Source organism: Cyprinodon tularosa, unplaced genomic scaffold, assembly GCF_016077235.1.
Source record: "Cyprinodon tularosa strain WSP-4 unplaced genomic scaffold, ASM1607723v1 ctg31, whole genome shotgun sequence".
Taxonomy (NCBI): domain Eukaryota; kingdom Metazoa; phylum Chordata; class Actinopteri; order Cyprinodontiformes; family Cyprinodontidae; genus Cyprinodon; species Cyprinodon tularosa.
In genome coordinates, this window is record NW_024039019.1 from 122,324 (window position 1) to 146,563 (window position 24,240).

General features: G+C 39.7%; 1 protein-coding gene across 1 annotated transcript in view; it reads right to left on the bottom strand.

Moving 5' to 3' along the window:
• LOC119788066 (glypican-3-like) overlaps positions 1-24,240 on the bottom strand; it is a 157,221-nt gene that overhangs the window by 114,024 nt on the left and 18,957 nt on the right. Inside the window, exon 2 of the mRNA XM_038292200.1 lies at positions 20,448-20,609. Coding sequence (XP_038148128.1) covers positions 20,448-20,609 — 162 coding nt within the window. The remainder of the gene's footprint in view (positions 1-20,447; positions 20,610-24,240) is intronic.

Here is a 24,240-nt window from a genome sequence, read left to right on the forward strand (position 1 = left end):
TTAGAGAACATAGACGGGGGCGGGCGGCAGCAGACACGCAGGCCTCTCCCTGCAGACGGGACTCCGCCAGGGGTGACACCGAGGCTGAGATTTAACTCTGGAGAATAAATGAGTGTAGTGCAGCAGGAGTGCCAGAGCAGAGTCATTTAAAAGAGGACAATTTCCTGCTAGAGAACTTTCCAAGGTGAGAAAACTGTTCCTTGAAAATTATCCTTCATCCTTCAGTTTCTCACATTTTTTTCCCGTTATGACCAGAAACTTCAATGTATGTCAATGGGATGTTATATTATAGATCGACATAAAGTGGGCCGTACAAATTGATGGGGAAACAAAAAAGAATACATGGCTCTTGATTCTGAACAGTGTGAAAGTCAATTATAGGCCCTCTGAGTGCGTGTACTTTCCAGGGTGCATCTCAATCAGTTTCTTTTGCTCCATTCTTCTTCCAAGCACTGTCAAACATTAGGTTAACAAAGAATGCTCAACTGGATTCAGTTTTGAACTTTGAGAACAATTATGTGTTTAATATAAACCATTTCACTTCAGCTCTGCCTGAATTTTGAGGTTCCTAACAGTTTTTGCCCCCCATCAATCTGCCCTTCTTTCCTTCTCCCTGCTTTAGGAAAATCCTCCCCACATGATGATGCCTCCATAAGGTTTCACCATGATATCTTGAGTTCTGATTCAAGTGCAGTTTTGTCTTCCCGAAGCAAGCAGTGTTTGGCATGTAGGAAAGTAAGCTAACCAAAGATCCAAAAGTTTGCTGACATGAACAGCGGGTAACAGGCATTAGAAGAGGTGAAATGTTCATTAGGTTAAAGTAACACTGTGTAACTTTTGACCAATTTATTAGCTCAATTTGAGATGTATTAACTTCTAAAACCCGCTGGGTCGCGGCGACCCATTTTAAAGCATTTATAAATAGTAACTCGGAATGCATTAAAATTACAGTGGTAAAATGTTTATCAATATAGACATGTTAGACATCGATGGAAAGCTTAGATTCTCCACAATTTAACCACCTAGTTAATTTTATGGAAATAGCGAGCACCAAAGCACAATTAACACAGATATAGCAGCTATCAAAATGTACCATAACAAAGCAGCCACAACAAGCAAGCATGTCTTTATAACTGCTGTTCAAAAAAGACCTATTATTTTTGAGAATTAAAAAAATAACTTTGAGTCATATTTGAACTGATGCAGCTTGGGTTGTGTTTTACTCACCCAATTTTCCTGTATATATTCAGAAACTACAAGGTGTTAGCTTTCAAATAATGTATCGCACATGTAATTTGGGCTTACAGTTCCTCAGTTATTGCTTTTCCATTTGGGTATGCAGAATAGGCGAGAATTGCCAAAAATGAAGTGGATGTTAAGAGGATAAATACATTTTCAGGTCAATATTCTGCACTTGGTGTATATAGATGCTATGTGCAGGTTGCTCTTCTCAAAAAACTAGTCTGTGTAATTTAAGCGGGTGGGATCGGTTACAGGATAGGTGACGTGACCTGCAGTGCCGCTGATAATTGTTTAGACATATCTCTGGTTTTTCCCACGCTTTGAACCATGTGGCTTATATGAAGGCGCGGCGACCCTCTGTTGATTTTTTCTAGCCGCCAGAGGGGGAAGTCAAAGTTGGAAATGAAAGAATAAGGGGCTACTTTTAATCTAACACAAACATGGAAGCAGCAGGCACGACAGAGAACAAATGTCCCGAATTCACATATTGTGACATTTATTAAAGCTACTGAACCAATGAGGAGACTGGGCTGGACTCCTGCAGAGCAAAAATAAAGAGCTGATGAAGCGCCATCTTTCAGTAGAAGCTCCTGTCACTACCCGATCCGTGCCAGAAGCATGATCCATTCTGCACAAGCGCAAACAGATATACATCCGGGTGTCCATAAATACTGTAATTATGGTACTAAAACTACTTATTTCTATCCTTAACTCACTAAAGAATACTAATACCGTATTTTCACGACTATAAGGCGCACTTAAACGTCTTTTTTTCCCCTCAAAATGTGCGGTGCGCCCTTTGGTGCGGTGCGCCCTATGTGTGTTGTAACTGCGACTTTTGAGACCACCTCATTGAGGAGATGATGAAAGAGTGGCTGAATGTAAGGAGACCAGGTGTTTTTTTTCCACTCATCACCATCGCTGTTAATATGTGACTGCATGCGTGCCCATCTCACAGCTGATGTGAAAAACATGGGGAAACAAATTAACACTGTGCTCGCTGTTCAACCGCTCGACATCGGTGTGAACCGGACCCAGCAGGTGCAGCAGAAGCAGCGAGTTTACATGCAAAGTCAATGGTTGACGCGCGTATAGGCGCAGCAAAAGGTCCCGCAGCGCATTTTGAGCAGCAGGCGCAGCGCGTCGGGAGCGTTTAAGCATCTGACGCACCGCCAACGCGCTGCTGCTGCTCGAGATGGAAAAATTGAAGTTTTGCTGCTGGACGCGCCGCATCAACCAATCAGAGAAGCTGATCTGGGAGCTGACAGCGAGACAGACACAGCGCTCTGATGACATATGATATTAACACAAATGAAAAGGGCTGGATGGATGAGGAGATGATGAAAGCGTGGCTGAGGGAGGTGTATGTGAGGAGACCAGGTGTTTTTTTTCCACGCATCACCATCGCTGTTAATCTGTGACTGCGTGCCCATCTCACAGCCGATGTGAAAAAAAAGGTGAATCAAATGTGCTGTGCTCGCCGTTATCCCGGGAGGTCTGACAAAGGAACTTCAACCGCTCGACATCGGTGTGAACTGGCCGTTCAAAGTAAGGCTGCAAGCGGCGTGGGAGCGATGGATGACCGACAGAGACCACAGTTTCAGGATAAGTGGAAGGCAGCGCCGGGCAAGTTACGCCACCGTTTGCGGATGGATTGTTGATGCTTGGACTAACGTGTCTGCTGGCTCTGTTGTTCAAGCTTTCGCAAAAGCCGGCATTATTTCTGAGGAGCCGCGCTGCACGGAAAGTGACTCTGACAGCGAAGAAGGGGAAATTGGCATGTCTGATTTAGCGCAGCTGCTTAATTCAGAAACAGAGGATGATGACTTTGATGGGTTTGATTAATACTTTGTAATAAATACTTGAATAAAGCACAATCATACTCAGTTTTGCTCCCGCTCTATTTTTCTACCTGAAAACTTAATTCAACAGCAGCCTCTGGGCCGGGTCTCCTCCTCTTCACCGCGGCGGCTGGCAGGTGTTTTTTCATCTAAATAATCTAAATCTTGCAGCTATATTTGCTGTGACCAGTGGGAATAAAGTAGTTTTAATATGTTTTTAAGTGAGAAAGTCCACCTGAAAACTTAATAATTGCAGTCAGTTCATCCAGATTATCTATTTCTGTCGGAGGCGCTCAGACCCCCACATACCAGCGGTGCACCGACAGGAGAAATCCTTTCATCAGCAGCCTCTAGGCTGGGCAGCCTCCAGGTTCACCGCGGTGGCTGGCAGGTGTTTTTCATCTAAATAATTTAAACTGCAGGCACCAGGATACCGGTAATAAAAGCGAACATATTCCGTCGGCAGGTTTCAGGATTTTAAGTCAATTTAGGAGTGATCACAGCGCTCTGTCATCTGCGATGTGTCTGTCTCACGGCCAGCTGCCAGGTTTGATTAATACTTTGTAATAAATACATGAATAAAGCACAGTCATACTCAGTTTTGCCCCCGCTGTATTTTTAAATACGCAGTAGAGCTATTTAAAGGTAGTAGAGGACATGTACCGGTATATAAAAAACGCGCCCTATAGTCCGGTGCGCCTTATGTGTGTGTTAAATACAGAAATGGGACACATTACTGACGGTGCGCCTTTTAGTACGGTGCGCCTTATGGTCGTGAAAATACGGTACATATTTGTTTAAAAAAATGTTTTATGGCTTTTGTCAGACAATGTTTATGCTTTTTACATTTTCTTCGTTAAACTGCTTCTCTGACTTCATCATAAGACATGCTCAGAGCAGTCCGGCAAATTAGGATTAAACCATGTTTATCTGAATAAGGCCCGAGCAGCAAAGCGCTGCGAAGGCCTATTGTAATTAGAATGTTTATTATTATTTTAGTTGTTTCTTTATTTAGATTACGCACTATATAGCATAAGGTAAAACGAAAAAAAACCCATAAAATTCAAAATCCAAAGCTGAAAAAGTTAGCCACCAGAAGTAGCGTAGGATCCCATTTCGGATGCAGATCAGCGAAGAGACGAGTGATAAAACAGAAAATGTATTTTTCAAGAAATACATTATCAACCTTTAACACATTATACTTTAGTACGTTTACAATTTTTTGGGAGGGAAAATGTCATTTAGGTATTTTTAACAAAATAAAGTCGAGGATATACGTATATCTAGATGCGCATGCAAAAATCAGCTGATGGCGCATGTGCAGAACGGATCGTGCTTCTGGGACGGATCGGGTAGTGACAGCTCCTTCTGCTGTGAGCCAACAAGCTAACCGGATCTAGTATTCTTCTTCTTCCCTACTCCAGGGGCTATATGTGGAGCTCCCCCTACAGGGTTGGTGTGGAGACAGTTCAGTAGATATCAGTGGCTTATTGCCCAGTGCAGCTTATATATGTACGTTTCCGTTTGTTTTTTTTTTGTTTTTTCTCAGAAAAGTTAGTGGCTGCAGCTTATAGTGAGGTGTTCTCTATAGTCCGGAAAATACTGTAATACAAAACGAAGGCCAAAGGAAGAAAAATTGTATGATTACCTTTGCATGAGTGGATGCAGTTGCTTGATAAATCTTTTTATCCATCAAAAGAATTCTTAATTTGCTGAGATATTGATTTGTAACATTCAAGAACACTAAATACATGGACTGAGAAAAAGCAGAAAAATGCATTCCCATCTTTTGAAGTTGATTCTCAATATTTTTTTTCAAATATTATTAGCAAAACACTGCATTTCACATCTTTTTATAGCTACAATAAACAGAATTTACTTACTCTGGATCTCATGAAATGAGTCTTTGCTTAAAAAAAATTGGAAACGAATAACACGAACAGCCCATTAAAAAAAAAAAAACACATCCGTCTGAAAGTGTTGGCTCATTTCTTTCTGTAGTGATAATGCTCCCATTGAAGACTCCCACAGTCACAGCTGAAATAATATGCAAATATCCAACCCATGGGGCGCTCACTCGCTGACATGGTATCAGCAAAGAGACAGCCGTCACTTTTTGGGGGACTTAAATGTGGTGGAATCAAAAGACGGAGGCATGATTAGAAAGGTGTACTGCGAGGCAGACGAGACAACGGGAGCACTTTAACAGGATGCCAGCCCTGTTGGGAGCGAGCTGCTGAGACGTCCTGCAGAGCAGCAGCGCCTGGCAACCCAGACAAAGCTGCTGGAGATAAGACGGGCAGTTTGGAAAGCTAAACAATGGAAAATGAGAGCATGCAGGAATAAAAAATAAACTTTATCTGGGAGAATTTAAAAGGAAGGCTTTCAAAAGATGAAGTGTGATCCTTTTACACAGCTTCCTCGTCTCGTCTGAGGCCCTCATTCAGTTAAATGCAGGTAAATCAGCCCTGGCAACTGCTCTGGGGATTATTTTAACCAAGATTTAAACACTGGGTGCAGACAAATACTCAAAGTAATGCTTAATCTCTGAGGTTTTTATCACGAACTGCACAGCCATGTTCAAGAGAACATGACATTCATAACCAAAGGTTTCACCAGACAATGTAGAATACATTAATTGACTTGCTAAGTTAATTTTTTATCACCCCCTATGGGTAAAATAAAACCAAAATAGGGAAAACTTAAAAAATATATTAAAAACATTTTATTTTACAGTCTGAAAAAATGGTTTGGTGTGATTGGAAGTTTAGGGCCAGTTAACACATGGCAAGTATTCACATTTAACAATATTGGATGGATCTTAAGAAGGTTCTAAGTAGAGCTTTCAAATGCAAAAAGAGGAGTTTGCATTTGTAAGTTGAGGAATTAATTTATTGTAAACAACCCAAAAAACTAAAAGTTAAAAAACAATCCACTGGACTTGGTTTCCAAGTTTGAAGACGTTTCGCTTCAAATCCAGGAAGCTTTCCTGGAAAACCAGGGGTGGAGGTGTTCTTCCAGTTTCAATGTGCATGTTTTCTAAGCCATTACAAGGCTTTTGTTGGGCTACTCTGTAAAACCCTGGAACTCAACACTAATCAAGACATTTTGAATTAAGCGTCCTGGATGGGAAGCGAAACATCTTAAAACTTGGAAAACAAGATGACAGCCAATGGATGCCCAAGAATTTAGATTTTCCATCAGGTAACCCAAGCTGTCACAACCTACCAGCGGCAAAGTCAAAAAAGTTTTCTCTTTTGCACTTTGTAACAAATAAGTCAAATAGTAGAGCCAAAAAAAAATATCACAAGCCTAAATCTTAAGGATCCCATTGATTGTCTGTCGAGACACGGGACAATCTGTGAGTCAAACTCAGTTTGTCCATGATAACAGTTGCAGTGCATTTATATAGGGTTTATAATTTGCACCAAACATGCAACAATGAAAGCTGGAAAAACAAGTTATATTCTCCTATACTGGTATGATAAGGAGATCCCAGCAGAGATGGGATCTCCTTATCATACCAGTATAGAGATGCAACAATGGAGCTTCAGGTTTCTCAGAGGCATCAAAGCACGTCCCTTATGACGTTGGCCAACCTCTGTGTGGTAACTAATGGGATTTACAACAAGACAACGCTGCAGGTAAAAATGTCCTTCTGACAAGGGGATTCTTCCAAAGAAAACGCACATTACTCTTTTGGACCTGCCTGCAGGTTTCTCAGATCTAAATCAAGTTAAGACCATTTTTGGTTGGATGGCAATGGAAGGCTACAAAAATGGTTATCGGTTCCAGTCAGTGCATGTTCCCATGCAGCCATCTTCACCATTTGGAGGAAAATTCCCTCAAGCCTCCTTGAATTATTAGCATTGAGCATGCCGAGGTGAGGGGCTTAACAAGAATGTCAGAACTACTCATTACTGAATCCTTTTCTGTTTTTCCTTTTTTTTTTATTTTAGGGTTTTTTGAGATATGGTCTTTAACTTAGAATCTGCCAATGTAGAGCCTTTTTCAGTTTTAGGTTAGCTTTGTTGTTTGCTTATTTGTTTTTGTCAGCTCCACTCCTATTTCTTCTTTTCCTTTTTTTTAATTTCACATTTGGAAGCTGTACTTAAGATGCAATAGTCCAAAATAAGAATACTGCCATTTTTTTTACCAAGTATTAATTTTTTCTACCAAGTATTAATTTGCACAGCTGCACTTTCAGTGAAGGTGGAGCTTCTGTTCCTTTTTCCAATTAGTTAAAAAAAGAAACAGAGCCCATTCCTTAAAGTATTATCACAAATATAAATCCCTTTTAAGGAGCAGAAGCACTCTGCAGTCAGAACCGTTCAGATTAAATCCACAGCTCAGGTAGTTTGTTGTGTTTGTGAGGTTGTGCTTTTTTGTGTTTTTTTTTTGTGTTCTTGAAGTTTTAACTTGTGACTCTGCAATAGCTGACAGGTGGCATTACAGCAGCGATACAAACATGTGCTATTCCCAGGGAAAAACAGGAAGCTTGCCTGGCCGGAGTCACTTACTACCGAAACATCACACTGGATCCATGCTGAAAACCTCTCAGTGGATACCGAAGCTGCTTGACATTGAGGAAAAGATCAAGTTCAAGTAGGCAGAGAGGGAAGAAGGAGATCATGATCTCCACGACATACAGTTCCTTTCTACTGTTTCGTCACAAGATCTCTTGTTAATCCACAACTTTTATTGTTTTAGTCATGTTCTTATATTATCTGATCTTTATTAGATCAATAGAGCCACATTAGGTAAGTGCTACCATGCTGAGGTACCTACAGTCTTTGATGGGGCCTCTGTTGTTAATGAATAATACTTAAAGGCGAGTGTTTACAACATCAGTGAGATAAAAAAAAAATACAATAAACCAAAAAAGGTGTTTGAAAAAGCTCTATGAGAATTGATGCCCCGCTGCTGGATAATAGCCCAACAGATTTGCTTTCACAAGTGGACCATTATGGCTGTTGCCATAAAGTTCCGCTTGATAAAAGTGTATGAAACTTTATTAGAAGTAGTTTTGGGAAAAAATTTAAATTAAAGAAAAAAACTTTTGCAATGGATGGACAGGTGAGAAAAGAACAGCGGATTAATTGAAAACAACAGAGACAGAGAAAAAGATAGAATAATGAATAAACATGAAAAAAACACAGAAAATACAGGATACCTCCTTGTAGTTTGCTTTGGCATGTGTAAGAAATCAGAAGGAAGGGTAGATTGACATAGGGAGGGCGAAAACCAGAAAACTGTTAGAAGCAGCTATCAGTGAGCTTCATTAAGCCGGGCATGCACTGTGTGATTTATTATTTTTTTTTGATGCAACCTGCTCACATTGTACGTCTAAAAACCACGTCGGACTCAGCTCGGCAGTGAAATGGTGCAACTCGGAGTCGTCAATCCCGAAGCCAAACGAGTACAACAGGAATATGAAGCTCACTAGACTGAAACGCACTGCCTTGGCAATTTGTGCAATGTTGTGCTGGAAGCCCTTAAAAGAAAAGGGGACGACGTATTTGTATTTAGAGCTTTCACACTATGTCACGGAACTTTTTTGGATGCAGACTAATATCTCAAATCAAATTCACACAAAATAACTGAGAAAATCTTATTTAAATGTTGTTTTTGTATCCTTATATTCAAGAAAAATGTGCATATGAACAATTCAAACTCTTACAAAGCCTTTGGTTTAGGCATTCAAGATAGGCCGATACATCAGTTGTTTTTGTTTTTTTTGTATTAGTATCTGCTGATAAGTGCATGCCTTGTCTGATTCATTTGATCCTGTGGAGTGTTTACATTACCACTCCCCTCCAAGTAACAAAAACTGTTATTGTTTTGTTTGATATGTTAATAGGTGTTTCCTTTTGTTTCTTTTTTTGTTTAAATTGAGCCATGTGTCATTTATATAATAAAAATCAAGAAAGAAAAAGCTATATTTGCTCCAAGAATTGGCCCAAAATTATCAGCAGTACATGTCAGGGATCGGTTAGACTGACTGGCCTTTAAAAAACCTGTATCGGTTGTTCTCAAGGACACTTTACCACAATGTTAAGATTTGTTTATCTCAAATAAAGAAGAACATTTTTGAAATCGACCTCAAATCAGGTCAGAAATTAAATAATAACCAACATTTAAAGACCTGGCTCTAATCGCTCATTTTGGAAGATAAACAAGCTCCTTTAAGGTTGTTTTTGATCTATCGCTGAGTGACACCCATCTTTTTAGTATAATATAATTTCATCCAGTTCATTTTTTTCAATACATTTTCTCAGATTCATCCAACAGAGAAAAAAAAGTTAGTAGGCATCTCCCTGACAGACATGGGGAAAACATGATACGCTGCAGCGAAACACACATTTTCTCATAATTCAGCAGTAAACTGCACCCAAGCTACTTTGTATCTGCCTCTGGTGATATGAGACTATTTCCCCAAACAGAAAACTGGATAATGAGAGTAAAAGATAAGAAGCGGAACCAATGGATTATGTCTACCTGAATGTTTTGGTTTTTTTAGTATTAAAGGTTTTCTTTGGTGCTTGAGCGTGACTCTGAAGAGCTGCTGAGAGATATTTCCTCCTCAGGCTCCAAAACACTTAAAATGTTCTGTCAGGCTCACTCAGTAGCAACAACATCTATCCTTTTGTGGCTCCAAGTGAAACCTCAGAAGTCAGAGTTATGCTGCTTTATTAAGTATCAATCTGAACAACAGTTTGCCAGCACAGCAGAGAGCTCAAAAAGTCTCGAAAATCCCATTACAGGAAAACTAATAAGTTACGCATAATGATAAAACACAGCAATTAGGTTAAAAGGAAATTACAAGTGGATCGGAGAAGATGTGGTAATGGCTGGTATACCCCATCGCGTCTGGTAAACGACGCTCAAAGGAGCCCATTGGACATAGGCAAACTGCCTCTCCCAGAGTTATTAGATTAGCCTGGGGCAGAAAGTAAACAACTTCAGACATCTCACAGCAGGCATACATCCCTCCAGTCTTCACTGTTATTGGATTACTCAGGGAAACTTCTCCAGAAGACAAAACGACTCCGCAGAGAGAGCATTGCAGGGGGATGATTATTGGCGGGCGGATGATGGGAAGAACAGCAGAGAGCCTGCTCAGGCCGGACGCCTGCAGCACTTAGGATCGAACGGATGGCTAACGAGCGGGAGGCGGGGAGTGGATGTAGAGGCCACCGAGGTCCGATTCTGATTATTGGCTGCTGGGTGGGAAGCCAGCTTCTTGCCCGCCTGGATTCGTGTCATCCGTCTCCTGTCACGTCTCATTTGGGCCGCTGCCACTGCAAATGTCCATTCAGCATTGCTGGAGACAAACGAGGGCAATCTCTTCACAAGGTCAACGACCGCCTTCACCCTGGCCACGGGGAGGTCTGCCATGCTAATTCCTGATACACTCAGAGTAATTAAAACCCAACGAGAAGAAGCAGCAGAAGTCGATCGAGCTTTTTTGGAGACTGCTAATGAGATGCTAATATGTTGGCCCCATAGAAATGAGGTATTAGCATCTCAAGGACACAAAGCACGATTTATACACAGATCTGAGGGGTGAACTTTTTGAATTATGATGTGCTCTGACTTCTCCTGAGCAGCGAGCGTCTTCCAAACAGCAGATCACTTGCAGAGCGTCAGCCCTCTGGGTCCAAAGCAAAGTGGAGAAAGTCCCCCCCTACCAAGCTCATAGCGCTAAGTCAAGCAGATTGCCCTCATGTTGCCTAAAAGTAGTCCAATTCAGACCTGTTTTCGAACACCCCGCTGTGCCAGCCCTCTTTTTCCACATAGACTCATTCCAGGATCACCAGGCTGGCTGGCCCACTTTTCTTTAGCAGATATCACACAGACTCTCTGATATCTTTACACACATTCACAAACACATCAACCTCCCCCTCCCAATCAGGCCAATCCTGTCCTCTCCGTTTTATTAATTAGATTTTGCTCTTTGGATCGGTCTGTGGCATGAAACCAAACAGGCAGCTGTGTGGCCCGGCTTCCTCCATCAGCACTGCAGTCAGCCAAAAGCTCCTTTTCTGATGTGTCATTTCACATAAAAAATACGAGCTACAAAACTGCCTGCACTGCCAGTCAGCCCTCACACAAAAATAACTCTAATGAATTATTTTTAAAGCAAAACAAAAATAATCTCTTTAAACAAAAGGAGGATAATCAAATTTTTAATCTAGTGTCTCGGGGTCGGTGCTGAGAGCTACAGTGGCAACAGGAAAACCCTGAAGAGCAAACAACAACAATTAGAGCTGTCAATCATCCAAAATGCCAGAAAACAGTTTTGGATCAACTTCTGCTTTATTGAATGATTTCACTAGGGATGCACACAGGGATGGATTCAGGGTAAAATGACACAGGAAATATAACACATTTACAAATATTAATCTGTGACTTTTTTTCTCTGCATCAGTGAAGAGACTTTTAAATGGATGAACAGTAGCTTTCAAAGATGGAGGGATGGATTTATCTCTAGTACTAGTCTTTTTCAGGTTGAAATTAGTGTTGCACCGATACCAGGGGCCCCGATCCAGCACTAAAATGGTGGTATCGGTGTCGGCAAATACCAACAAATAGGGCACCGATACCATTTTAAAGGCCAACTATTGTCACCCATTCCAGTTAGGCAATAAAAAGTTCTACTGGATTCAATTTGTATTAGTCTTTTTCCTGCTTCCCAAAGGAAGGCAGTACACTGCAAAAAATGTAGATCTAAATAACTCATTTATTTCCTAAAATAAGTGCATTTTCTCTTGAACTGAGGTGGTAATTGAGACACTTTGCCAACAGAACAAGACAATTAACATTTATAATAAGAAAAAATATTACATTGTTTTATTTCAAGTGCATTTTATCTAATTATCTTATTCTAAGAGTAAAAATACTCATCCCATTAGCAAATAATCTTATTTACCTTACTCAACTTAAGGGTAAATACACTTAATTTAAGACATTATTACTTGTTTCTGGATCGTTTTTGCAGTGCAGCTTGACAAAGCCATGATGGCAATGATTTTACATCCAAATAGTATGCAGTTCTTCATATATACACACACATCAATTTCAAACAGATGGTATCAGCCAATTCTGCACAGCCAGGTATCGGGGCCAAAAAATGGCATCGGAGCAACACTAGTTAAAATGAAGCCATTTATATCGATCATGTGTTGACTTACACCTCCAATGGGGATGTTTATACATGTTTTAAGAAAAACATACATTAATTTTCAATAATCTAGTCATGGATGTCGGATCTTTAAAAGTTTCTGTAGATATAACATCTGCAAACTGGATAGCATGCACAAAGCTGATCTTCTAACCAGGCAAAATAATCACACAATACATGCCATCTCATTGCATGTGCAATACGAGTGTTTTATTTAGATTAGAAATTTTAGAAATCTTATTTCCTGATGGCAATTTGGTTTTGTGTGGAAGGATTAAAAAATTAGCGGAACAAAATAAACTGCAGTTTTGTTTAGAGTTTGTCTTTTAATGAAAGCAACTTTTAACATCAGAAAACCCATCTGAACATAACTAATGAAGAGTTTAAATAACAACTTTGTGGCATTTTAATGAATAATTTTAATAGCTTTGAAATAAAGATTATCCAGTGTATGAGCTGACCTAATGGGCAGCAGATGTAGAAGGGCAGCTAGACAGGAGCATCTCTCAGGTGGAGCCACGGCTTGACACGACAACTGCATGACAGGCAGAAACGACCTGCTGGCTGCAGCAGATGGATATCCTGCCGGGTTTTAAATGGCCGCTTGATCAGATCCAGAGAGGGTTCTTGGTTGGATCAATATATATAACTTTCCATGGAAGATGGATCATCAAAATTGATATAAGGGGATCAATAGTGATAGCTAAAACACTAATGTTACAGGGACATAACCTCCAGGCAACATAGACCTCACCAATTAACTCTTAAAATCTAATTCTATGAATTAAAAAGTATAAAATAGCACCACTTTTAAAAAACGTTTGTCAACTTTTTTCTTAGGGAAGTTCATTAGGTCTCCACGTAAAGGATTTAGTCAAGTTACTTGGCCATTTTTGAAAATTTCGTCACAAAGTTTTGGGGATTTGTAAGAATAAAGCAGTTTTATATACAAAACCATAGTAGGGATAGAAAATATGGAATCAATAGCATTAAAACTTTATAGAATTCATGCTGAATGAATTAGCCTGACAAATTATTAAAAGTTAATGAATCTTGAAAGTTGTTTACGCAAAATAGTCAAGATAGACTCCTAAAAAGATATGATCAAACAACAGTTTACAGGTAAAGCAATGTGACTTTAGGAAAATGGTTTCATGATCTCACTAATGTGAATAAAAAAAAAACCTTTTCATCTGTCATGTCAGATAATGATGATGTTCATCCATTATTTTGTATTTCCCTGATACTAAGAGATCACCTCAGGTCAATTAGATGGTCAGATGGCACTTAAGATGTCCACAGGGGTCCACATGTCATTATAAATTCCTAACATAATACCTACAGTATTTCTATGTATCGATCATGAAGAAGCCTAAAGTTAAGGCTGCAAATTATCTAAATGCATTAAAGACAGGCATTACTTTACTGATGTTTGGAGACGTTGATTTCAAAGGGGCGAAACTCTCTGGTGTGTTGTAAAGCTGGGGAAAGAGGAGCAGGTGCAGTCGGTGGGAGAGAGGATGATGCGGGGATAGTGAGAGCATACGGAGATAGGAGAAAAGAAAGAACAGGGGGGAAGGCCTTTGATCTCTGGCAGCAGTCGGCGATGAAGAAAAGAGACAGATAGCAGCAGAGACGATTACAAACAAGGCATGCATTCAATTCCCAATAGCACCGCGAACGCAAGAGGAAGAGACAGGCAGGAGGGGAGAGAAAAGATGAGCAGGTTGGTAAAGACAGGACAGGGTCACAGAGAGAGAGATAGAGAAGAAAAGAGAGGATGAAAATGAGGCAGAGAGAAGCAGATAGGACCAGGATGTTAAAAGGATTTCAGTCCAGAGGCTGTTTGGGGAGTTCTCTCAAGCGCTATGCTAAAGCAATTAGTATTGAACCCCTTCTTGGAAAGTAAGGCCAAACCACAGCAGCAGTCTCTAACATAGTTAGGGCGTAACAACCAAGTCAAGCAAACCCCACGGTCCCTATTAAATCTCAAGTTTTAATTGCCGTGTCAGGATAGCGTTGCTTTTCACAACCCACAAGTGGGCACGGTCGAAAAAGTTGGCCCTGCAAGTGAGCACATCCCACTTCAAGAGGAAACCCCCGAGACAATAAACAGCGCAGCTTTGGCAGATTAAAAGGGTCTGTGTCAAGTGGCATCAAAAGCTCAACACTGAATGCAATAGTGAAATCTGATAGCGCCGGTTGCTAATGTAACTGCAGGAATATGTGCTGTAAATTGTCGTCCTGCAATGCTGGAGCTTTAGCTAGGACAGTTTGTTGAATTTATTCTACAATCTTCTTTTTTTGTTGTTTTTGTGTAGTTGGAAAGACATCGTAAGATGAAACATGCAGTGTATGCAGAGAAGCCAAATTAAAAGTATGTGAAATAAGATGGGTAAAGAAAAACATCATGATAAAGAAACATAGTTTGTTAACTAACCCAGAATGTGTAATATTAGCTGATTTTAACAATCCAAACTAAAATACCCTCAAAGTCTCCATCTAAGAAAAGGTTTAGACTTAGACTTAGACAAGCCTTTATTATAATTATGTATACACAGAGTGTATACAAAACAAAATTGAATACATAAAGTTTTCCAACAGTGAATGAGCAGCAGCTTAGAAATGAAAATGATCATTTCCATTTATATAGTATAGGAGAGACATGGTGCAAATGGCAGTGATGTGGAAGGTTCAGAGCAGTGCAAATAAATAAATAGATATGGTGCAAAATGCAGTAAAAATACGGAGTTGAGTTCTATTTTGAAGATTCACCATGCACCAGGGAGCCTTATCACAGCAGCTTTAAGACTCTAAAACCACTTTAAAATCAAATATCCATTACTGTAAAAATGTCCATAGCAGTATATTAGTTATTTATTCTCCAGGGGCAGTTTTTTATATTGTTAAAACACCTCACAGTACAGTATTTTATTGTTTATCTTTTAACTCTTCGCTATTATGTTATTCTTATACATTTTTCTAAGGTCCATATTTGTGTGACCATTTTTTCTATAATCTTTTTACTGCTGTAAACAACAGAATTTTCCCATTGTGGGACAATAAAGGGATTTTCTATTGTCTATTCTATTGTGTAGTGCAAGTATAATGTTATTAGTGTGATGCAGAGTCTCAGTTTGTGACTTGATTAGAGTTTCAAAAGTTCAACAGTCTTATGGCAACGGGGGAAAAGCTGTTACAGAACCTGCTGTTTCTGCATCGAATGCTGCAAAGCCTCTAGCCAGAGAGCAGCAGGGAGAACTGTCCATGGTGGGGCGGTGAGTTGAAGTCAGACTGCATCAAAGCAAACAGGATCATTTCTGCTTTTCACCAAGCTGTAAGTTTAAAATTATATCTAAAGTTTTTGCTCAAGAGGAAAGATTACATATAATAAAGATTAAAATTAGTATTTTACATCAAAAAAAATCTCATACGATACTTTCTAAAGTTATAGAAATTACATGTGTACATATAACTTTTATATATGTGTATATATAAATATATATATATATGTACATATATACTGTATAGGCTTGTCCCGATCCGATCCACGTATCGGATCGGGACGCCGATATTGGCAAAAAAATGTGTATCGGCAAAGCATGTAAAATGCCGATCCAGACTGCCGATCCAGTTTTTTTTTTTTTTATCCGGTCCGTATTTTCCAGTTTCGCCGATTGAAACGATCCATTCCACTATTTTGCGCCAGTGTTCCCCGGTTTTGCATTTTTATTAAAACTTACAGTAATACTTGCACCTTTAACTGTTTACGGTTTTACTGTTCACTGTGCAATTTCAGATTGCTATTCATAATTTTGTCCAGTTTGTGTTTATCTCTTAATAAACAGGTAAGTTTGTTGTTACCAATCATTGTGTTTTATTCAATCTCACCTAATTCAGCTGGCTAGATGTTATCAAGAGTACTAAAACCCTTTTCAACATGAGTCTTACAACTAAGGCTAAATACTTTACCTTAAACTTAAATACATGCTCGGATAGGCTGGTATCGGCCAGTATCGGTATCGGATCGGAAGTTCAAAAACAATATCGGTATCAGATCGGAAGTGCAAAAACCTGGATCGGGACATCTCTAATACTGTATGTGTGTGGTATTGCTAGAATAATCAAATAGTGTGAAAATGTTCCTTGAATTTTGAAATTTAAACTTAAAATGCAAAAGAAATGTTTTCTTTCTGAACCAGTTTCCTTTGTTTTGTCAATCACCCAGAGATATTTATCTGATATTGCTGTATAAATCCCTGAATAGGAAATACATAAAAACAATTATCATCCCTGGAAGAAAGGAAGTAACGTCATTATGAATGTCTAACCCAACATTAGCAGATCATTATCTGCACTTGATGTGAGACTTTATTCTATCTCTCTAATGTATCCAGTTTTGTGGTTTGATGTTTGTCTGCAGTTCTTCAAATGCGTATAGGAGATAATGTTTCCAGACAACTATTTAGTTTATTTTTCTCGGAGACGAGTTCAAAAAAATGTCACATGGGTGTTTGCTAAAGAAATCAAAATAGTAATCTAATAAACATTGCTGTTCGCTTTCATTTTGGACCAGTGTGTCACCATATTAAATTATTCTTGTGTTTGTGTATAGTAGAAAAGTCTTTGGTTTGTTAGAAATAACTTCAGATAATTGAGTTTATTGTGTTTATCTAAGAAATGCAGAAGAAAATTATTTTTTAGTAATGCGTTTACTTTTCCCCCCTGAAAAATAAACACTAAAGCTAAGAGGAAGTAAGCAGACAATGCTACGTTCTGCAGTGACACCAACCCTATCAAAAACGACTCCCAGTCATCAATAATATTGCTATTTGCAAATATTAATGTTTTGGATCCAGCGACACACAAGGAAAAAAGGTGAACCAAAAAAAAATAATAATAATTTTTCCACAGCAATATAACGTACCTCGCTGTGCCCATATGCAAATGACACACCTGAAACTATGTCAAGCTTAATTCAAACATCTGTGGCACTGGAGAGATAAGTCAGCTGACATCCAAATGGATCCAAATCACATCCAATCAGCCCAAACTCTGCACATCCTACATTAACCAGATCAGAGGGTAATCAAAATCTCCAACGAGAAAATATTTTCTAAATGACTGAGCATGCTGCATTCAGGTACAGCTGGGACAACAGGTTATCCAAATATCAGAACTACAAAAATGTCTCATCATGTTTTGTCCAAAATGGCCACAGTCTTATTTAATGGTGAAATGAAAAGTGGTATAGAGCTAACATGATTTAAAAACAAATATTTCATGCTTTTTGTAAACTTGTGCATAATAAAAACTGTACTAAGCTGGGGTGCTGTTGTGGCATGGAGGTAGAGATTCAAGTCCTGGCCCTTCTGACCCTTTGCTGAAAGTCTTTCCCCTTTCTAGTAACCCATTTTCCTGTCTGCATACTTTCCAAAAAATGATAAAATAAAAGCAAAACTAAAAAATAATCTTTAAAAAATTGCACTAAGCTGATATTAAAGGTTAAATGTGTTTACTGCATTTTCTGTAACCACTCGGAACGTTGATGTATTTGGAGCCATCCCAGGTAGCTGCAGAGAGGAACATTACAGTTGATGGCACTAAGTTGATAGTCTGTTTTTATACGTTCTGTCAAACAAACATTTGGGGCAACCATATTGCTTCTTAGTAGCAAATAGTTCATTGAGCATAGGAGATCTACCCTCAATTAACTAGTTGTGATTACTTGTAGCGTATTTCTGTGGTCGGAGATTAGCTGGAGGCAGAGAGATGACATCTACACCTGACTAAATAAAATTGCTAATGTGCTTGTAAAACATCATCAGCCTCAGCCCTAGTATTCCAATTCACAAGAACACAAGACAGAGCGGACAAAATCCCCAGATGTTGTTCTCTGTCCGTCCTCCTTGCCCAGCATGCATCAGAGCAGACTTGACCATTCTCCAGACTATCGGCTGTCCCAGCATGCACTGCGGCAGAAGCAGCTCCAAATGGAGTGCTAATAGAGCTCAGAGTATTAAGTTAGAAGTTCATTTTTTTGTTGCTGATGTTCTACAAAAATGCGTTTTAGGACTGTTTGAGGAGAGAACGTTATATGTTTAAGCTCCCGTTTAATGATTTAGTGTGTAATTCTAAAAAAGTTCCAATGTTGAGAGGACCGCGGCAACCAGCGGACCTCTGAGGCTAACCACAGGAGCCAGGGCTAACTGCAATGCTCTGATGGCGTTTTTTTGTTTGATTTGGCAAAAAGTTCATTTAAATTGTGTTTATCTGCCTGTGTTAACTATTATTTCCCCACTAAATGAAAAAAACATAAGAATTTATTATTTTCTAGAGACTATTAATAACAGGAGGTGAAACGCAGCTCCAGACGAGCCGAGCGTGTGGTGACGTCACGAGTACACTTCTGTTCCAATTGACCCATATTTATGCTGTGTGCTCCCGTTCTCCCCTAATTCACACTTTCCTGTGTTCTTTTCAAGAACATAAGACAGAACTCTGGACAGAAAAACAGGACCAAAACAGAGGTATATAGACTGTAAAGATTGAAGAAAATTGTATACTAACGAGTTAACAGCAAGAGCAATGATTTTATATCAGGCTGTCTTGCAGCAGTTTATCCTTCCTCTCAAAAACCCTTGCGATTAATACAGTATCTCTGACCTTTTGCCAATTAAATTTACTTTTGAGTCATGTCCAGATGCAATGGGGCAATATCGCCTTGGACACCAAAGAACCTAGAGACGGTCCTGTGCAAGCAGATACGTGTTATCAAAAACAGGGGCAAACACTTTATCATAGGCACTCATTTTGTTGCTGAAGCTTGCCTCCAGCTGCAGCCACAGGCTCCGTGTCTGTGATGTCCATCATCACTAATGTAACAGAGATGTTGCCTGGCTTAAATCAGCAGCTACCTGACCTTCACTGTAAACATAAACCAAGTTTGTGCAACTCCAGTCCAGTTTACATTTTTCCTTACTCCAACACACCTGAATCAGATAACTGAATTACCTCATCAGTATGCCGTCCATTTCTGCAGAGTCATCTTAATTTAATTACTTGATTCAGGTGTGTTCGAACAGGGACACGTCTAAAAGTTGCAGGACTGGAATTTCCCACTCCTGCCATAGACTATAACATAAATTGGAATACCTGAATAGTGTTTAAATGTCATATCACCATAATGGAATAAAAATGATGTCCCAATACATACACTGATATTGAATTAGTGTCTAGCTCTACAGCTGCTACGTCAATATTTCGAAATTTGATTTTTTTGACCTTTTAATATTTCTAAAAATAATTATTGACCTTTCTCAAGTTGAATAGTCTATCCATCCAGGCATTGACTTTGTCTGCTTTCACTGCTTTAGTCTTTCCAATCTCCGGGCAGTTCTTTACTGTCCACTTAGTTTGGAGCATTGTGAAACCAAATTCATTTCAGAAATGGAAAAACAGTCTTTATTTCCTGATGACTTAAGTAAAGATTTAGTTTATTTTAAGGATCAAACCTTATACGAAACATCGTTATGAACTAAATCTCGATTCTTCTGAACTGTTATGTATGTATAAATGCTGCTGTATTTTTAAGTACATTCTGACGATATTGGTGTCACAATGTGTTCTGACTCCATATCATTTTTCCTGCATTTGTCATTCAATGCTCTTTCATCCCTCTAACAGAAATCCTCCTTTACCTTAAGTGTGACTCTCAGCTTGCACAGCTTGAACGTCAGCATCTCTCACACGCCACGTTGTTTCACATCAGGATGTTGTCATTCTGCATGCATCTGGTAGCTTTAACCGCACATACTGATATCTGGTGGCCACTCTGATCCACGCTTCCAGGGCTGCTGCTGACTAGCTCTGCTGTCTGAGTGAAAAACACTGCACTCTCTGACTGCAACCTGCCAAATCCCAGGAGGCTGTCACTTTCAGGAGAAACACGACCAGGGCCGACAGAACTACATCTAAAGTCACTCAAACCACACGTGTCTGCCATTCTAACATATAGTTAAACAGCAGCTGAATGTCTAACCTCTGCATGTGCTTCTACTTTGATAATATGTGACTCCCCAGAGAATAAGCGGCTCGTGTAAAAAAAAAAGGGATGGCTGCATTGATTTGAATTTATGCAATGCTTCTAGGCAGTTAGGATCAGTATGTGATCTGCTTACCTTGGAATATTGCAGCATTCTGGATAATGAGACGTTTGAGATGAGCGCTGACAACCTGCAGACCTGACTCCATGTTGCTGCGTGCGGCCACCTGATACCGCTCCTCCATCTTCTTGGAACAGCAGGTCGGGCCTTTGGCTTGGCAAACCTGCAGATCTGCACCTGGCAGTAAACCAGCAGAGACAGGATGAGCAGAGGGATGGTGCTGCAGAGCAGTTCTTGCTTTAATTTTTCCTAAAACAGAAGCCTCTTACAACGTGCACACACTTCCAAAGCAAAATGATAAAAAAAAACAGAATCATTCTCTGCAAGCTGAATGTAGAAAAAGCAATCTACCGCATATTTTGAACCCTTAATTAAAGTATTATTTCTGTTTATACACAGTGTTATCCTGCACAGCTAAAGTCAAAAATAAATAGCTTTTTGAAAATGACTTGTTTTGATCATTTGATATCAAGGGGTTTTGTAACACTCCTAAAATATCGGTTTGTTCAACAGAAGTGTTTCAACAAACCAAAGCTGCACTTGATCACAAATCAATTCAGGTAGAAAAATCATGAAGAAAAGTGCAATATATCCAATATAGAAGAAGGCAAGCAATATCAATCTGATTGTTTTTTTAAGCAATAGATGAAAGTGTGTCAATGTTGTTTTTAAATGTTTTTTTTTTGTTCTGTGTTTATGCAGTTTTAAGGAACAAGCGGAAGGTTCTAATACTATCTTTGGGTGATGAAAGTGTGTCATAAAAACATTGCAATATTAATTCAGCCCATTCAGCATTCTGTATCTATTGACAAGTTTTGTGTTTTGATTCATGAAAGCCTACCAAGCCATGGATGTCAAAATAAACCAGCCTACAATAGCACTGATTAGAGAAAAAGCCAGGTGGCCCAGGATACCACTGGAGCAACAGGAGGCCATTATGGAAAAGTGCAGGGAGGAATTCCAATAATTCAAGAAATCCAATTAGAAGTTCTGTTTACAGTTTGTTGCAAGCCATGTAGAGAACACAGCAGGAGGGTGACCAAAAAAAAAATAAAAAATTTGGACTGTTATGCACAACTGTTTGTGAGAAAAAATAATTGTACATCACCTTGAACACATCATTGAGCATAGCAAAGGCAGCATCATGTCTTTGGGAAGATTTTTTCTCATGTGAATGAGGAAAGAATGTTCAATTACTTTAGATAGGGATTGTACTAAACACATGGCTGCCCTGGAGGACAGATAAGGAAGACATTCATACTATAACACATGATATTAAATATTGGACTTCGGGGACCGTTGTCTTTACTGATATTAACACTAAACATTGCTGAAGCAAAATGCTGTGCTCTCTAAAATGTTGCAACAACCATAGGAGCTTCAGTCCTCTTCAAAACACTCCCAAAGGCACATCAATAGAGTAGCTTGAACACATCACACATGGCCGGCATAGAGCTGGCCGAGATGAAGAATTAGACCTTACGTTTGTGAGAGGAGGTCAACGTGGAGAGGGAGGTGCAATGGCAAGCTGAAGAAGAAAAGAAAACGATGTGCTACGTCGGAACCTGGGCATAATTGCCAAAAACTTGCCACCCACTGCAGGGAAGGCTGGGCGCTCATGGAGACAGTTCAGGAGGACACCTACTAAACACGTCACATGGGAGGAGATGAAGCTGCTCTTCTCTAAGTTCACCTTCAAACTCAGTTTATGCATGTGGGAGAACACTAAGGCCCCGTCCACACAAAGACGAACCCTGGCCTAAACGCACAAATTTTTCACCAAACCAGCCTCTCATCCACACGAAGCCGGCGTTTCGGGGGTCTGTAAACGATCTTTTTTTTATACAGCCTTCAGAGTGGGAAGATTTCGAAACGCCGTTTTCGCGTTTCCATCTTTACGCTCTAACCGCTTTTTTTTTTTTTACACGCATGCGTCATAGCGTCACCTCTAAACACGCATGCGCGACACAGTATCACAACAACAATGGCGCCGTTGCTGCTAATGCTACTCACCCTGCTGTCGGGCTTACAACAGAATCTTCTTCTTCTGGAATATCTCCAGGAAGAACAGAGCAATATCGACGACATAGTTCAGCACCTGAATTTGACTTAACCACGAAAATGGACCCGCAGGGCAACCATGTATAAATATTAGTGCGCATGCCCAACATTTCGTCGCTTATTTTTGCTTTGGCACCACAGCGCCACTTACAGGCCTGGCATACATTTTGCAGCGTTTTCATGCATTCGTGTGGACGCTCACATTTATTTTACGTCTCCGTTTTTACGGCAAACGTTTTGGAAAATATCAGCGTTTCGTGTTCGTTTTGACTTCGTGTGGACGGGGCCTAAATGAGTGACCCAAACCGCCTGACCTTGGGCATAAATAAGCCAATCATCCAAATAGGGCAGGACCCGAATTCCCTTTGCCTACAAGGTCTGCTGCCACAACCCTGGTGAGCATCCAGGGAGATAGGGAGAGCCCAAAGGGAAGGACCCTGAACTGAAAATTTTGTCTCTGGAACGCAAAACGGAGAAGCCACAGGTGAACCTGTCCAATGGTGACATGAATATATGCGTCCTTCAGGTCCATGGACGTAAACCATTCACCCAGGGAGATTGCCTGCAAGACCCTTGAGGTCAACAGCATGCAAAATGGCATGTCCATCAGGTAGGTGTTCAGTCCTCTGTGGTCTAGAGCCAGACCAAGATCCCTGGTCTTCTTGAGGACCAGGAAATAAAAAGAGTAAAAGCCCCCTGGCCTATAGGCACTACTGCACCCTCGTCCAGCAAAGCACAGAGCTCATCGGGAAGTACTTCTCCATGAGACACTTTTCAGAAAATTTGATAGTGTTGTTTTTTGTTGCTGGAATTTATGTAAATATACTGGTGTGATACCCTTTTTGGTATAGGTCTATTTTGAAGTTACAGCCCCCCTGGAAAAAACTCCACCAGCCGTCACTGGGAACTAGGTGGCCTTAACCCTAAATTACTGATTTCTGATTTATGCAAATCCTTTAATAAAATATTATGTTTCCAAGTAATGGTTTATTTGTCTGTATGATATCTATCGTGATCTGGTTTGAACACATTTCAATTGCTCTAAATTAGTTTGAAAGCTGTGGACCTCATTCCAAATTCTTTAAGTTAAATGTGGGTTCTTAAACATAAAATCCATGCCATACTTTGATATCATTGCATCATTTCATTGATTATGCTTCTAAACCTTGTTCATGTCTTTTTCTGCATATACGCAGTAGCCTAGTTTAGTTTCACTAGTTTAGGCAAGTCTTTTTAACCGAGATGATTTCAGCATGAATCACACTTTCATTTGTTGTCCTCACACCAGCCAGTTGGGCATATCCTCACAGACAACATAAGACAGTCCAAAATAATCTGATTAAATAACATACTTAGAAATGTAAACGTATTGCATAACCAATGTCCCTCTAATTTTTCATGGTGTCTGGGTGAAGTTTAGTTCAAACATTAAGGAAAAGTTTGAAAAAGAAAGATATAACTATGCCAAATTGAGTCGGTATGTTTCCTTAAACCCCTCACCCTGTTAAATGATTGATTGATTGATTGATTGATTGATTGATTGATTGATTGATTGATTGATTGATTGATTGATTGATTGATTGATTGATTGATTGATCGATCGATCGATCGATCTCACAGTGGAGAAATTGACTTGTTACATCAGCTCAAATAGTCAAAGAAGAAGCACATTCTTCCATATGCCAAAGGAAGAAAACGGTGCATGGGATATATACATTATATACAATAGGTCCACATATGACAGCTT